This window comes from Thamnophis sirtalis, unplaced genomic scaffold (assembly GCF_051295495.1).
Source record: "Thamnophis sirtalis isolate CommonGarterSnake01/CBP01778 unplaced genomic scaffold, rThaSir2_p1.2 scaffold_2, whole genome shotgun sequence".
Lineage (NCBI taxonomy): Eukaryota > Metazoa > Chordata > Lepidosauria > Squamata > Natricidae > Thamnophis > Thamnophis sirtalis.
Window position 1 is genome coordinate 33,841,621 of NW_028261382.1, and position 16,835 is coordinate 33,858,455.

A 16,835-nucleotide genomic window follows, 5' to 3' on the forward strand; every position below is an offset into this window, starting at 1 on the left:
CTGGGTCCCTGGAAAAATGGTGGGGGGAAAAAAATATGATAGGCAGCCCTGGACTTGCCACCTCGACTCGTTTAACGACCGTTCGGAGTTACAACGGCACTGGGGGGAAAGTCCCTGGCGGCCGGCTTCCACACGGTCGTTGCAGCACGATCAAAATCTTGGCAACCGTCTCGTATTTGCGACGGGGGTCACAGCCTCCTAGGGTCCCATGTTCCCATTTTGGGACTTTTGGAGAAGCCAAGTCAGATTCGCTGAACGACCGTGTCGCTGATGTAACGACGGTGGAGATTCGCTGAATCGCAGTGGCAACATAGGGTGTAAAATGGGGCGAAACTCACTTAGCGACTGCTTTGTTTAGTAATGGAAATTTGGCTCTCCGTTTCGGGTCATAAGTCGAGGGCTATTTGCCATCTAGAAGCATGTTTCTCAAATTTGGCGACTCTTAAAAATGGCTGGATTTCAAGTCCCAGAATTTGAAATCCTCCCCCCATCTTAATTGTCACCAAGATTGAGAAGAACTGGTAGGGAAGTTAAGGCCGGAAACAAAATATTCCCTTTTAAAAACAACAACGACAACCACAATACAACACCAAACGGTGAATGTCTCCAGCAGAGAGAAGGTGGGGAAATGCCATTTCCCCCAAAGACTCTTAACGGATGAATTCATTCCATTTTGTTTCTATACTATCAATTTACTACCAATGGACTGGGATGGTTGTATAATGTCTCTCTCTCTGTCTGTTCCCCCCCCCTCTCTCTCCCTATGTCTGTCTGTCTATCTCTCTTTGTCTCTCTCCCTCCCTCCCTTTTTCTCTCTCTCTTTGTCTCTTTTTCTCTGTCTCTCTCTCTGTCTCTGTCTTTCTTTCTCTCTCTCTTTGTCTCTTTCTTTGTCTCTCTCTCTCTATGTCTGTCTCTTTATCTGTCTCGGTCTCTCTCGGTCTCTCTTTGTCTGTCTGTCTCTCTCTCTCTCTCTCTTATTCTCTTTCTCTGTCTCTCTCTTTTTCTTTGTCTCTGTCTCTCTCCCTATATATGTCTGTCTGTCTCTCTTTGTCTCTCCCTCTCTCCCCCCTCTCTCTGTATGTCTCTCTCTCTTTGTCTATCTCTGTCTCTCACTCTGTCTCTGTCTTTCTTTCGCTCTCTCTATGTCTGTCTGTCTCTGTCTCTTTATCTGTTTCTCTCTGTCTCTGTCTGTCTGTCTCTGTCTCCCTCTCTGTCTCTCTTTGTCTCTCTCCATCCCTCCCTCCCTTTTTCTCTCTCTCTGTATCTCTCTCTCTCTTTGTCTCTCTTTCTCTGTCTCTCTGTCTCTGTCTTTCTCTCTCTCTCTTTGTCTCTTTCTTTGTCTCTCTCTCTCTCTATGTCTGTCTGTCTCTTTATCTGTCTCTCTCTCTCTGTCTCTCTCTCGGTCTCTCTTTGTCTCTCTATGTCTGTCTGTCTCTCTTATTCTCTTTCTCTGTCTCTCTCTTTCTCTTTGTCTCTGTCTGTCTCCCTATATATGTCTGTCTGTCTCTCTTTGTCTCTCCCTCTCTCCCCCCTCTCTCTGTATCTCTCTTTGTCTATCTCTGTCTCTCACTCTGTCTCTGTCTTTCTTTCGCTCTCTCTATGTCTGTCTGTCTCTGTCTCTTTATCTGTTTCTCTCTGTCTCTGTCTGTCTGTCTCTCTTTGTCTGTCTCTGTCTGTCTCTCTCTCTGTCTCTCTCTTTGTCTCTCTCTCTCTGTCTCTTTGTCTGTCTGTCTCTGTCTCTCTAAGTCTGTGTCTCTGTTTCTCTTTGTCTGTCTGTCTCTCTCTCTCTCTCTCTCTCGTCTTGTTTCTGTTGGGTACAGTGTGAAATTGTTTGGTTTTATTGTCTTGTAGAACAATCACAACGAGGAAGCCTCTTCACTTTCTTCCTGAACAACCCACTCATGGCATTCCTGTTCGTCTCCGGACTATCAAGCATGCGCAAAGGACTCTGGGACAAATGTCACGATTACCTTCGTAAAATCAACCGGGATATTGCACAACTCTTGACTCATTCCCGCTCCATAGGTATGCTTTCAAAGGAAAGAAAGAGGCAAACATCTGGCCAGCAGGGATAATAGCCACTTAGGTGTAGATCGGGTAGCTTGTTCGTTTGATTAGGTCAAGAGTTGGCTTGACCGCCATGTTCAAAAGTGGTTCCTAATCTTCAGGAATCAAATGAGGTGGCTGTTCTGACCGAGGCTTCCTGAGAGCCTGAAGCAAACTCCTGGTCCCGAAAAAAACCCCTTTTATTAATTTACTTTGAATTCTGCTCATTCACATCCAGCAAAGTTTTTCAAGGGAGGATTTATGGTCACAGACCTTCTCTGGCTTGGAGAGCTGCCAGGCTGACATCTGCAGAACTTGGCAAGGAGTCTCGGAGAGTCATGAACCAATGAAGCGAACTGATTGTCTCCTGCAAACTCCACTCCCCTTCCGCTCCTCTTTTATTTCCTCTGGGAGGGGGCATTCATCGTCCACCTGTGGCCTTACTCCCAAGTCCATCCCTGTTCTTTATCTGTTTCCTTCGTCTGGCAACTCTGTGCATGTGCACACTGGGAACAGGCTCCAGCTGTTCTTCTGCCTCAATGATGTCTGACTCCGAAGGCAGCTGATAACTGTCAGATGGCCCTGGCCCCCTCTCTGCCTCCAACACAGAGCCCTCCTCAGAGCCTTCCCCAGATTCCAGGACTGGCCCATCTTCCTCCCCAACCCTCCTCACAGTCCGAATCTGCTGCCAGCTTCACTGGGAGGCCACCACAGTGGCTTAGAATCCTGATTTTGATCTCCCATGTTCCCGGGAATGGCTTGGATGAAGAAGGGAGGGAACGTTGTGGGGGGTAGGCCTGTCAAGAGAATGTAGAGACTTCTGAATCCTGGTAAAATGAAACTCACAAGTAACTCAAAGCCACTTACCGTTTTATGCTGCTATGTGTAGGTAACTTTTATCAGTTGATATATTGAAGTAGGTTGGGATAGGTAGCAGTTGAAGTACACCGTGTTAGGGATAGGTTGAAGTAGGTGCAGGTGGAATTAAGATTGTGTTAGGTAGAAGTTGAGGTGCATTGTATATTGACTTTTTTTCAGCATCATCGTAACTTCAAATGGTTGTAAATGAATAGTCATAAATTGAGGACTTTCTGTTATTCTAATTTCAGTTTTCTCTCTTTCTTTCCCCTTATTGTAGACCAAGCCTTTCTCCAGTTTTTTGGAGATGAATTCCTGCGCTTGTTCTTAACGGGTTCATTTCTGCTCAGCTACCATGAGAATGCACAAAATCTTCAGGGTATGGCATTCTTTCTTTCTTTCTTTCTTTCTTTCTTTCTTTTCTTTCTCCTCCCTCCCTCCCTCCCTCTCTCCCTCCCTCCCTCCCTCCCATCCTTCCTTATCTCTCCTCTTCCTTTTCGCCCATCCATCCTTATCTTTCCTTCCTGCCGTCCTCCCTCCCATCCATATATCTCTCTCTCTTTCTTTCTTCTCTTCCTTTCCTTCCTTTTCCTCCCTCCCTCCCTCCCATCCTTCCTTATCTCTCCTTCCTTCCACCCATCCATCCTTATCTCTCCTTCCTTCCTTCCACCCACCCATCCTTATCTTTCCTTCCTGCCGTCCTCCCTCCCATCCATATATCTCTCTTTCTTTCCTTCCTTCCTTCCTTCCTTCCTTCCTTCCTTCCTTCCTTCCTTCCTTCTTTCCTCCCTCCTCCCTCCCTCCCTCCCATCCTTCCTTATCTCTCATTCCTTCCGCCCTCCCTCCCATATCTCTTTCCTTCCTTCCTTCCTTCCTTCCTTCCTTCCTTCCTTCCTTCCTTCCTTCCTTCCTTCCTTCCTTCCTTCTTTCCTCCCTCCCTCCCTCCCATCCTTCCTTATCTCTCCTTCCTTCCTTTCGCCCATCCATCCTTATCTTTCCTTCCTGCCATCCTCCCTCCCATCCATATATCTCTCTTTCTTTCCTTCCTTCCTTCCTTCCTTCCTTCCTTCCTTCCTCCCTCCCTCCCTCCCTCCCTCCCTCCCATCCGTCCTTATCTCTTCTTCCTTCCTTTCGCCCATCCATCCTTATCTTTCCTTCCTGCCATCCTCCCTCCCATCCATATCTTTCTTTCTTTCTTTCTTTCTTTCTTTCTTTCTTTCTTTCTTTTCTTTCTTTCCTTCCTTCCTTCCTTCTTTCCTCCCTCCCTCCCTCCCATCCTTCCTTATCTCTCCTTCCTTCCGCCCTCCCTCCCATATCTCCTTCCTTCCTTCCTTCCTTCCTTCCTTCCTTCCTTCCCATCCATCCTTATTTCTCCTTCCTCCCTCCCTCTTTCTTATCTTCTTCATTCCTTCCTCCCTCCCACCCTCCCTCCCCCCTTCTCAAATGGGGCATAGCCTGAAGGGTTTGCAAAGCTCCATATTTCAAATATTTCCACTGGATTTCCGCTCAGTTTTGTTAGAGATGTAAAATGTTTTATTGTGTTTCAGTACTCAGCATTAATTGCTCCCCCGGGGCGCAATGAGTACTAAAAATAATGACTATCAAACAAATTTTTACTACTAGGAATAATGTAGTGAATCACAAGGCAGCCAACACATTCTAGCTTGTAGCGTTGAGTACAAAAGAGACGATGAGTATCGGGACAAAATCTTCACATCAAAAGGCATTGAGTACCAAATTTGAAGTGTTTCAAAGCAGCTAGTGCTGGGGTCGGCAACCTGCGACTCCAGAGCCACATGTGGCTCCCTGTTGCCCTGTCGCAGCAGAGAGATCCCTGTCGCGGCAATGACATGGCCAGAGCCTTAGTGTAGGAGCAAAGAGCACCTGCATTTGCGCAGCAACAGCGTCCCGCCTTCATCACGGTACATTTGCTGTTGCCGCCATCAAAGAGGGCTGGGAGAGAACGGTGGGGGTGGATCTTGTGGGGTGGGGGCCATCCCCCAAGCCTGGCTTTCCTCTTCCCTTATCAGCGGGGCCAAGAGAAAGAAGGGGGAAGCACCCAGAGCCACAAACCCCAGGCAGGCATGGCTGGGGCAGATCATGTGACTGGGTGGGAGCTGTTAGGTAAGCTCCCCGTTAGGAGAGCGAGTATGTTCAGCAAAGCGTTGTGAGAGTTGTGTTGGAGAACACACAAACCAGCATACAGAGAGACTGCAGTTTAAATAGGGTTTTACTTTCTTGGAAATAGAGGTATCAGAGTCCATCAAACAGTCGAAGTCATACACGCATAAGACAGTCAGTCATCAAAGTCTTTCAGTTAAGGGATAATCCAAATAACATAGTCCAGTATCTTATAATCAGTTCAGTATTCAAAGTTTGTTAGCAGTTGCAAAACTTACAATAGCTTACGGCACTTTCTAAAAACCAGCTTCCACAACACTCAGATCAGATCAGATCAGATCAGCATCTAACGAACAGAGAACTAACAGTCATTCTGGCTCCCTCTTATGGCCAATTGAGGAAAACAGCAACCAATCACATTTTACAGTATGATTTAAAGAAACAGGTACAACATTGTTACATGATTTATATAATTGCCAACCCAACCATTAGAATTATATTCCTAACAGGAGCGATGTTGAGGTGGCCACACCCACCCAGGTTTTGTGCCCCCCCCCCCCCGGTGTTTTCTTTTCGGTGGGAAACGGGTCCAAATGGCTCTTTTGAGTGTTTAAGATTGCAGATCCCTGAACTAGTGGTATCGCTTCCCTCTTTCCCCGGAAATAAGACCTCCCGGGGTAATAAACCCTATCGAGCTTTTGAGCGCATGCCCTAAAAATAACCCCTCCCCAAAAATATTGTAACACAGCAGCAGCCATGAGGTGACCACGCTCGCCGCTTCCTGCACCTCCGAAATAAAAAAGACCTCTCCCAAAATAAGGCCAAGCGCTAGTTTCAGGGGTCAAGAAAAAATAAAGCCCTGTCTTATTTTTGGAGAAACACATTATATCCTTTGTACTATGTTTTTGTATTGCTGTTTTCTTCCAGCTGTAATTCTTCTGTTCTGCCTTATGATGGTCCATGTTTCAGGATCCTTCTCTTGCTCTTGGTGACTTGTCTTCTTGTTTTCCCTTCCTTTTCCCTTCCAGCAGGAAACGAGGAATTATCCCGAATCGTATCCCCAGCTGCCCAGGGACGAAACGGTGGAAAACCCACACCTACAAAAGCACATCTTGGAATTGGCTTCGATATTGGATGTCCGAAACGTATTTTTGGAAACCACCCTGGACGATTATTAAGCGCGGAGAAAGGCAGCAGTTTCTCGGAGATCTTTCAACTGCGGGGATTTTTTTTTTTAAAACCCTCGCTGCAAAATTATTGGGTTTTTTTTCTTTTTGGAAATGGTGCAGTTTTCTAAACACGAACATCCACTCGCACACAGACACACGCAGGAATTTACTTGAGTTTTATTTTTGAACTTGACAGGTGTTATTATTGTTTTTTTTAAAAAAAAGCAAAATGGAAAGAAAGGGGGAAGAGGCGCGCGCAGCTGTTCCATTCTGCGTGGGTTCAGTTTTGATAAAAAAAATAAAAACAACCCCCTCCTAATGAAAGTTTTACAATTTTAGACTGAAGCAGTCTGGTGTGGTTTTAAAGCCTTTTTTTTTTTTGGATTTGGAAGACATCGCTGGCTACACAACAACAATAACACACACACGCACATGTGAGAGCGCGCACATTCACTCTCCCTCGAGATTGAAAATGCAGCCAGTCACTTTTAAGCCCTCGTGTGCAAATTCTTTATTTTTGTACTGTTTTTAAAAATCTGAAAGCAAAAAAAAAAGAGAGAGAGAGAGCGGGGAAAAAAGAAGAAGAGAGGAGAGGGGGAAAAAAACCCAATCAGAATAATAATAATCACCATCTTCTATTTCCCCCAAAGAATTTAAAACCTGAACGGTGGGACTTCAGATGCTCCAAAGCAGACAGCAATAAGTCAATCGGCTTTACCAATCCCCGCTCTACACCCAAAAAAGAATCGAGCTCCGTGCAAAGGATGGTTGTGTAAACTTCAGAAAATGTAGCACTGTCCCATAAATTTCTTTTCTTTCTTTTGAGAAATCAGCCTATCTTGCACGTTGACTAAAGATGCTGGGTTTTATCCCTCAAAACCTAGATTTTTGGCTGGAGGACCCATTATCACCTCAAAAAATTGACCCCTTCTTAGCATGGACCACCCTCTGTTCATTTCCTTCCGTTTGGGCTTCAACTTGTGAGCAAAAATAAAATAAAATAAATGCCACCCCTTTCTCTTCACGCAACCATTCTCGCTGCAATATGGAAGATTCTGAGATGGCCCTTCGTCTCCAATCCTTCCACCTCAACTTCTGAAAGAGCTGCTTTCATCCTATACCCTACTTCAAAGTCCGCCCGGTGAAGAAAAACGGAAGAACAATCATTGCCTGTGCTCAAAAGAGACAACCCAATGATGGGAAGGTCCCTCATCTCTTCTTCTTAACTGCCAGGGAGAAATGTCTACCTTCCAGAGCTGGTAGACAAGAAGGAAGACGAATAGGACTCGTGGGAAGACCGTAGGACCACAAAAAGGAAGCTTTGGTTTTGCTGGACTTTTGGGGAAAGGTGAAGAGGAGGCATCTGAAAAGGTTTCTCTTTGGAAGGAGTGGAGAAGAAGACAACAGGGGGGTAGGTCTCCTGTGATCTTCAGCATCTGGCTTTAAGGAGTAGACAACTCAAGAATTGAGACCTATCTCGAAAAGCTTTCTTGGAAGGACCTCAAGTTTGCATCTCTTGGCCTCCAGTCAGTCTCCGATGACTTGGGCTTGACGTAGCTAAGACAACCTAAAGGACAATTTTAATAGAGGCCCAGCGAAGACGTCCTGTAGATGTGGGGGAAAATGGCGTTTCCAGACATCAAGATTGAGAAGGAGATCTGAGGAAATCATTCTGTGGGCTTTGGGTCCACATGCTGCTGTTTTCAAAGATCCCATCCTATGCTTCTTCACACCACACACAACATCACAAACAAAAGGGTACATTGATGAAATTCAATGTATTTGGACTAAACTAGAGTGAGCACACAATTCCACCCCCTCCTATTATTATTATTATTATTATTTTTAAAAAGGGTGGTAGGGAAGTCTCCGCAGAGGCATGTTATTCCGCCATAGATGAAGGGATGCTTTTGAAAAGTTGAGAAGATCCATGTGGATCAAACGGGATCCTTCAGGTAGCTAGGATTGAGCAAGTCTGGAAGGAGGAGGGCTGGGGAAGAAGGACGCCCTTTCTTTTGGTCTGGATGCCCAAGGAAATAACAGGTGTTTTTTTTTTAAATCTCCATGTCTGCTTCTTCCAAGCGAGTGAGGCTAAAGGAGCAGTAAGCTTGGGAGTCATTGGTTGCCGTGCGGAAAGAAGGCAACCCTTGGGGGGGGGGGGAAGAGCAGGAAGGTGCCTTAGGTCGGGCCTAAAGTGCAATGAAGAGGATATTATAGGTGTTTTTTTCTTTTTTAAAAAAACTCCTTTTGAGGAAGGAGAAAAAGAGAGAGAAAGAAAAGAAAGAGAAAGAAAGAAAGGGAGGAAAATCCTCTTGAAGGAAAAAAGAAAAAGGAAGAGAGGAAAATCCTCTTGAGGAAGGAAAAAAGAAAAAGGAAGAACAAAGGGAGGAAAATCCTCTTGAGGAAGAAGAAAAGGGAGGAAAATTCTCTTTTGAGTAAGAAAAAAGAGAAAGAAAAAGGAAGAAAGGGAGGAAAATCCTTGGGGAAGGAAAAAAGAAAGAAAGAAAGGGAGGAAAATCCCCTTTTGAGGAAGGAAAAAAGAAAGAAAGAAAAAAAAGAAAGGGAGGAAAATCCTCCTGAGGAAGGAAAAAAGAAAGAGAAAGAAAAGAAAGGGAGGAAAATCCTCTTGAGAAAAGAAAAAAGAAAGAGAAAGGTATGAAAATCCTCTTTGGAGGAAGGAAAAAAGAAAGGAAAAAAAGGAAGAAAAAGAAAGGAGGAGGAAGGGAAGAAAGAAAGGAGTGAGAGTAAATGGAAAGAAGGGAAGGAAGGAAAGGAAAGGAAGGAGGTAGGTCTGGTTTTGAAATGCCTTCATTGTTGACTTGGCAATCAAATAAGCAGCTTCATAGCAAACTCTCTTTTTAATGGCGTTTGGTTGGGTCCCGGCTCTGCGCAGCGCGTTTCCTTCTGTGGTGCTTTGTTGTGATTTCCGCCCAGTTTTGTTCGTCGCTGACGGTCTGGGCGCAGCGTTGTCGTCACGCGTCTGCCCTTACCCGTGCCCCGCCAGCCGAGTTGTAAATGTGTACGTGTGCATGTAAATATGTAGATATATTTATAAATAAGGAAGACCTCGGAACCCTCGTTGTACAATTATTTTTTTAATTTCGTTTTACTTTTAAAGTGTACGTAGGAGGTCCTCAACCCAAGTCAGGCCCCTCAAAGGGGACATTCGTCAAGAAACGCTCTTCAGGTTGTCACCAGCCAACCCCTGGGGTGGTAGATTGTCCTCCCCGCATGCTTCAACCTCCTGGTTGCTAAGTTCTTTGGGTGTCCTTCCACTTTGGCTTCCAATGAGGCCGTGCTGGAAGAAGCTGGTGAAAGGCCGTTTCTATCCGTCCTTATCTAGGGAAGCATCTTTGCTGGAGTTCAACGTTTAGCTTGGCGTCTCCCGTTGCAACGACGGGGACGACGGATGGGCGATGGTAGGATTGTGCGGTGGTCTCGCTCCAGCTTCGTCTCGTCCGGCTTGGCTCTGCATACCCTTGGAAGGGAGAACTTTACTAGGGCACCTTCTACTGACCTCCATGTTCTCCAGATGTCCCCGAAGGGTGGAGAATTTGAAGTCCACAAGTGTTTAGGACACTAATCCTTACTGTATCCCCTGGTACGTGTAGGTTGCAGCCCTAAAGTTACGAATAAGGCCTTGAAAGAGAAGACACTCACTTTAACCACAGGCGGTCTCTAGTTTTGACCCTGGTTTGACATCCCTTTCCTTCTGGTTAAATTTCAAGTGCCTGATTCTCTGGAGATTGTAACTTCTGCTTTTGCCATTGGCATAGGATGTTCTAGAGAAACAGATGTCGAGGAAAGGACCTTGCTTTAAAAGTTCCTGGCGTGTTTTAGTTATTTTGTCTTGCCTTTCCGATGTGTTTTCCTAAAAGGGCATAGATTTCGGACGTGGTCCTTACCAAAACAAACCAAGTTTGGGCCGCTGGAAAAGCTAAACATAAGAAGGGGAGGGATCTTGAAACAATTGAGTCTTCTGATTAGAGCAGGTTTCACTTGGGACCATGCTCTCCTCTCTCCTTACGGAGATCTGGAGACCTTACGAAGGATCTGTAGGGAAGGAATGTTTTGAGAATCAGGTCAGTGTCTGCTTATCCTGTCGTCGTAGGATTTGTGTGAAGGAAGAGGGCACATCTCTCCTTCCTTCTACTGCATTCTTGCAAAGGTGGCTGCACCGACACCTGAATTGCTTTAACGGGCGGAATTTGTCTTTGCTTTAATGGCCGGAATTTGACTGTCCCCCTGGATCCCAATTCCGTGCTGTCTTTCACCAGGCCTTCTCAGTGAAGGTGGGAAATGGCTTGCAAGCAAAGGGAAGGCATCCTAAACCAAGATGGGACCAAAGTCTTGTTAAATAGAATGTACATATCTTCCGGAGTTTAAGCACAACAAACCAGCTTTCCTTTCTTTGTCCTGTCGAGGCAGCTAAATAGACAAGTGTAAAGGGAGAATAAGCAACAACAACAATGCTTCTTAGGATAAGCAAACACTGGCTTATTACTTTGAAGGAGGTGTTTTTTCTAGTCAAATTTAACATTATCCATATTGTTCTAATGTGTTACAGGTCCCTCCTTCCTTCCTTCCTTCCTTCCTTCCTTCCTTCCTTCCTTCCTTCCTTCCTTCCCTCCCTCCATTTCCTCCCTCCCTCTTCCTTCTTTCCCTCCCTTCCTGTTTGTTTGTTTCCTTCTTCCCTCCCTCTCCTCCCTCCCTCCCTCTCCTTCCTTTCTTCTTTCCCTCCCTCCCTCTGTTTCCTTTCTTCCTCCCTCCCTCCTTCTGTCTCCTCCCTCCCTTCATCTCCTTCTTTCTTTCCTTCCTTTTTCTTCCTTTCCCTCCCTTCCTGTTTCCTCCCTCGCTCTCCTTCCTTCCTTCTTTCCCTCCCTCCCTCCATTTCCTCCCTCCCTCCCTCCCTCCCTCTCCTCCCTCCATCCCCTCCATCCTTCTGTCTCCTCCCTCCCTCCATCTCCTTCTTTCCTTCCTGTTTCCTTCTTTCCTTCCTTCTTTCCTTCCCTGTTTCCTCCCTCCCTTCCCTCTCCTTCTTTCCCTCCCTCCTTTCCTGTTTCCTTTCTCCCTCCGTCTCCTCCCTCCCTCCCTTCCTTTTCCAGTGTTCAAAGCAAAATGCTTCAGAAACAATTTTGGACACGTCCTTTCCAACTTGACTTTTATGGATGGTTTAGAATTCTAGTAACCGCAAGTCCTCACGATCGGTTGAAGATCTGGGCCTGTTTTTTTTTTAAAAAAAAATCCTACCCTTTGGTAGCACTTTTGCATGATTATTTATGTGTCTTTCATTTGTTTTTATGAGTCTGCTTGGCACATTCTTGTATTTTTTTTAAAAATGCGGCACAGTCTCCGCCATGGTTATCCTCTTTTAAGTCCTTTGCTGGCGTGGGAACGTTTGAAGAACGCAGCCAAACGTTTACAGAAATTTAGCACTGAGCCCTGTGGCACACTTTTTTTTTTTAAACAACAACAACAACACAACTACCACAACTTGTTGTTTCCATTGGCTGATACGTGCTGAGTAATACGATGAGTTTGAGTCAGATTTTAGAACAGGTTCATTGAAATCTTTAGTTGGTAAGGGGAGTTTCTGGATTCCCATCCTTCAGTTTGGGGATGACTTAATATGGATCCAAAGCAGCGCGAAGAGCTTAGAGCAGCGATGGCACAACCTTTTTCGCCTCGCATGCCAAAACCGCACCACCCCTATAATTTAACGCCTCCCTGCGCTGTGTCTCCTGCGCACCCGCGCGTGATCCCACCCTGGCATGCACGCACGGCTTTCCTGGAACCTGGAGAGGGTGAAAACGCCCCCCCCCCCCGGAGGCCGAAAACGGTCTGTTTTCCGACTTCCGGTGGTCCTGGTAAATCCGTTTTTTTGCCCTCCCCAGGCTCCAGAGGCTTTTTAGGAGCCTGGGGAGGGTGAAAAATGGTCCAACACGCAAACCAGAAGTTTGGAGGCTTCAGGGATGCCTCCGGAGGGCGAAAAAAGGCTGAAAATCAAAACTGAAAATCAAGGCCGAAAATCAGCTGAGAGGGGAACGCCTCGCATGCCCTCAGAAATGGCCATAGGTTCACCATCATGGGCTTAGACAGAGAGGGAGAGAGCGAGAGACAGAGAGAAAAAGAGAGACAGACAGAGAGGGAGGGAAGGAGAGAAAGAGAGAGACAGATAGGGGGGGGGGAGAGAGAGAAAAATGAATATAGAAAGGATATCTCTTTCCGGGAAAAAATGTTTGTTCCAATAGGATACGATGGTGATGGCGTGACCCGACAAATGCGCACACGACAAAAGCGCGGTGACGAAACCGCGGCGACAAAAACCACAACATCATAAACGCGCCCACAACAATGCGCTGACAAAACCGCTCCCACAAAAGTGTGATTTCAGTTAAGGTAAGGGTTACATTCAGGGTTAGGTTTAGAACTCACGGTTATTACTTGTTTGTTGAAGGCGCGCTGTTGTCGGCGCGCTTCTGCGCTCATTCGTCGGCACGATTTAGAACTCGTGGTTTTCTTGCCGTGGTTTTGTCAGTCGCGCTTTTGTCGAGCGCGCATTTGTCGGTGAACCGGTGATGGCAAGCCCATGGCATGCGTGCCGGAAGTGGCACGCAGAAACATCTCTGGGCCACGCGAGCCTGTTGCTCTTCTGGGTTCATGCTCACTGGCCAGCTAGTCTTTATGCAGGTGGGGGCAGCAGAAACAGGAAGAGCAGCCTCCCCAAACCCGGGTGCTGGGAAGATGAGATTCTGCGGCTACTCTTCCGTTTTTCCGCTGCATGGGCGCGCGTCCCCTTTCTGCGCACGGTGGCGAACAGGTTCGCCAACATCGGGGTAGGATTTGCACCATAATTCCAACCAACTTGCAGGAAGTCAAACGCTAGCGTGCGTTTCCCGGTTCGAATCTTGGCAGGGCGCTCTCTTGATTGCCTGGCGATTCTGTTTTTTGCGACGTTTTTCTTCGTTTTTTTAATTTTTTTCTCTTCCCCCCCCCCCCAAAAAAAAAGAAGAGGAAAGGAAAACAGACTTCTGTTGTTGGTGGTGGTGGTTTTTTTTTTTTTTAACAACCTGCCTGGTTTTTGTTCCTAAAAACGCACCCCGTTATTTGGAAGTCGTGATTTAAAAGAAAAAGAAAAACCTTTTCCCTTGTTAGTGGTTTTCTTTTTTTTAAATTATCTAGGCAAAGCTACTCTGCAACACGACTTGTTATTGAAGTGTGACGCAAGTGGTAGGACACCCGCACACACACACACACACACACACAACTGTTTTCTCTTAGCATCTCTGCGAAAGGGATGGAAGCACAACCGCTTTACGTCGGCCGAACTCTTTTAAGTGCTGCTGCTCCGTAGTAGTGCATGTTGTGTCGTTGTACATAACGTCGCTCCTGTACACAGGGCCATCTTTGATACCCGTCCATGTAATCGGTGCCAACCTATCCACGTGATGACTTGAGATTTCTACAACATTCCTGATGGTACACCTCTCTTTATTATTTCTCCTCCTCCTCCTCCCCCGATGCGGAGCATTTTTCCAGGCAGGGAGGGGGTGGGGTACTCTGGTTTGCAACCTCGTAAACGGCTCCGCACCCCTCCACCAGCTGCCAAGAATGAATGGCACCCGTGCCACCCAAGTCCTTTTGATGTGGGAATCCTTCCTGTAGCCCTCGTAGAATTGTCTGTCTATCTGACGTGTCGGAATTACGTAAGCCACACATCTTATTCATCCGTCGTTCCTTTTTTCTTTTCCTTTCGAATTTTCTCTCCCTGTCGGTTGGCCGATTGTTGATCATTCACACTGTGGTTTGTGCAGCTGTCGTCGTCTTTTTTTCCCCCCTAAAGGGTTCAACTCTTTTTTTCGAGCACGATATGGCGCAACTTCTGTAGGGCCGAGGGACAGCTCTCTGTTGGCCAACTTGTTGCAAGGTGGGAGTTATCCCTTCCTAGCGCACAAGCAAGTGGGGGGAAAGAACCGTTAAAGGATGCAAAGGAAGGGAGAGGAATGAAAATGTGGATGACCCCAAATTTAAAAAGAACGTGAAACGGCTTGGCATAATTTGTTGAGTCGGCCCGTGTTGAGTTAGCCCCGTTGGGTTGCCTTGCGTTGACTTGGCCATGGGGAGTTGTCCCAACTTCCGTCGATTTGACAACTTCCGGGAAGACGGTTCCACCCCGTCCCGAATTTTTCAACCTAACACTGTGATCCTCTCTGGAGACCCAACGCAGCGTCCAAGCGAGCGAGAAATACTTGCCAGGAAACCAACCCACATGCCAGCTTTTATGTCGCCCGAGAAGAAGTATGACCTATCTGGGGGTTTTGCTCTTGGTGTATTGAAGATTTTTTTCCCCCCATGTCGGTTACGTTCACTTAGAATGTGAATACATTCGTTGGTTGTGTATAAATGGGTTTTTGTATCGAGCCCCACTCGGATTATATGTATAACCAATATACAATAAACATATTTGCTTAATGCTGTGCCTTGGAGCCTCTTTAAGATGAGAAGGTCGGGATTCAAATAACGTCCGTCGGTCTCTGGGTTGCCACGTGATTTTTAGAACAGTGCTACTGCAGAGACAATCTTTGGGTTTCCCCTACACTTTTCTAGGTTACTATATCCCCCCCTTTGTTATTTTTACAAATAAGCCCAGGTGGTGAACTTTTTTAAATTGTCATATCATGCTGTTTTTTCCTTTAAAGATAGAATAGAATAACAGTTGGAAGACACCTTGGAGGTCTTCTAGTCCAACCCTCTGTTTAGGCAGGAAACCCTACACCACTTCAGACAAATGATTATCCAACATCTTCTTAAAAACTTCCAGTGTTGGAGCATTCACAACTTCTGGAGGCAACTTGTTCCACTGAGTAATTGTTCTAACTGTCCGGAAATTTCTCCATAATTCTAGGTTGCTTCTCTCCTTGATTAGTTTCCACTCATTGCTTCTTGTCCTGCCTTCAGGTGCTTTGGAGAATAGCTTGACTCCCTCTTCTTTGTGGCAACCCCTGAGATATTGGAAGACTGCTATCATGTCTCCCCTGGTCCTTCTCTTCATTAGACTATACTAAATTAGACTACAACAGAGCTGGAAAAGACCTTGGAGGTCTTCTAGTCCAGCCCCCTGCTCAAGCAGGAGAACCTATACCATTTCAGATAAGTGACTCTCTAGTCTCTTCTTAAAAACCTTCAGTGATGGAATGCCTATGATTTCTGGAGGCAACTTGTTACACTGCCTTGGAGAATAGCTTGACTCCCTCTTCTTTGGGGCAGCCCCTGAGATATTGGAAGACTGCTATCATGTCTCCCCTAGATAATACAGGTAGTTCTTAACTTACGACAATTGAGCTCAACATTTATGTTGCTGAGTGAGAAATTGGTTAAGGGAAGTTTTGCCCCGTTTTACGGACTTCTCTTGTCAACGCTTGTGAACTGGATCACCGCAGTGTTTAAATCAGTAACACGGTTGTTAAGTGAATCTGGTTTGTCAAAAGGGGATCACAGGACTGCAACCGTCATAAATATGAGTCAAGTCGCCAAGCATCTGAATGTAAATCACGTCACCAAGGGGATGCTACAGTAGTCATACAAGTGTGAAAAACAGTCACACTTTTCCCAGTCGTTAACTTCAAATGGTCATGGAACTACCTGTATGTCTTTAGACACTGTAAGAGAAGCGCTATGTTAAGTCTACGTATCAAAAAGTAAGAAGTCTCAATAGCACCCTTTTCCGACTAGCAAATTTTACTAAGAGATCTTTATTAAGAAGAAATATATAAATATATTTAAGATACTTTTATCGGCCTTTGTGAGCTGATAGCAATAGCAGTTAGACTTATATACCGCTTCATAGGGCTTTTAGCCCTCTCTAAGCGGTTTACAGAGTCAGCATATTGCCCCCAACAACAATCCGGGTCCTCATTTTACCCACCTCGGAAGGATGGAAGGCTGAGTCAACCTTTGAGCCGGTGAGATTTGAACCGCTGAACTACAGATAACAGTCAGCTGAAGTGGCCTGCAGTACTGCACCCTAACCACTGCGCCACCTCGGCTCTTGATGAAATGAAAAAGTTGGGGCTTTGAATAAAATATGCAATGGGTAGTCCTTGAGTTCATTCATTTAGCCATGGTTTAAAGTTACCATTGGGGGGAAAAAGGGGGCTATTATGTGCTATTAGGTTGGTGCCAACTCTTAGGGGCCACATAGGATCTTTCGGTATGTTAGATTCTCAGTGCTCTTAATCTTCACCCGTTGCCTTTATTAAAATACCAGTGAAAATAGTAAAATAAAATAAAATAAAATCAGATGATACCCAGATGGAAGGGTGAGGAGGAAGCAAACTCAACACCACAGAGTTTAAGTGTACACTGAGAGTTTATGCACCCCGAGACAAATTCCTTGTGTGTCCAATCACACTTTGCCAATAAAGAATTCTATTCTAATTTTATTCTACTCTTAAGATGGCAACACTTTTTAAAGTGCCCTGGGGGAGGTCAACTGATGCCCTTAAAGCAGTGTTTCTCAACCTTCACCTGCTTGAAGATGCTCGGACTCCAATTCCCAGAATTCCCCAACCAAGATGCATACATTTTTAATGTTGCTGCCTTAAATCGTAAATGTGGGGGTCGGGGGGGGGGGCTGAGTGG

At 45.8% G+C, this 16,835-nt stretch overlaps 1 protein-coding gene across 1 annotated transcript in view; it reads left to right on the forward strand.

Annotated features, from left to right (window-relative positions):
- The window catches only part of SCAI (suppressor of cancer cell invasion), a 64,111-nt gene extending 55,858 nt beyond the window's left edge, over positions 1-8,253 (forward strand). Inside the window, 4 exon segments of the mRNA XM_087704708.1 lie at positions 1,852-2,025; positions 3,185-3,233; positions 3,235-3,283; positions 6,054-8,253. Coding sequence (XP_087560834.1) covers positions 1,852-2,025; positions 3,185-3,233; positions 3,235-3,283; positions 6,054-6,203 — 422 coding nt within the window. The 3' untranslated portion in view covers positions 6,204-8,253.
- Positions 8,254-16,835: the final 8,582 nt, after the last annotated feature.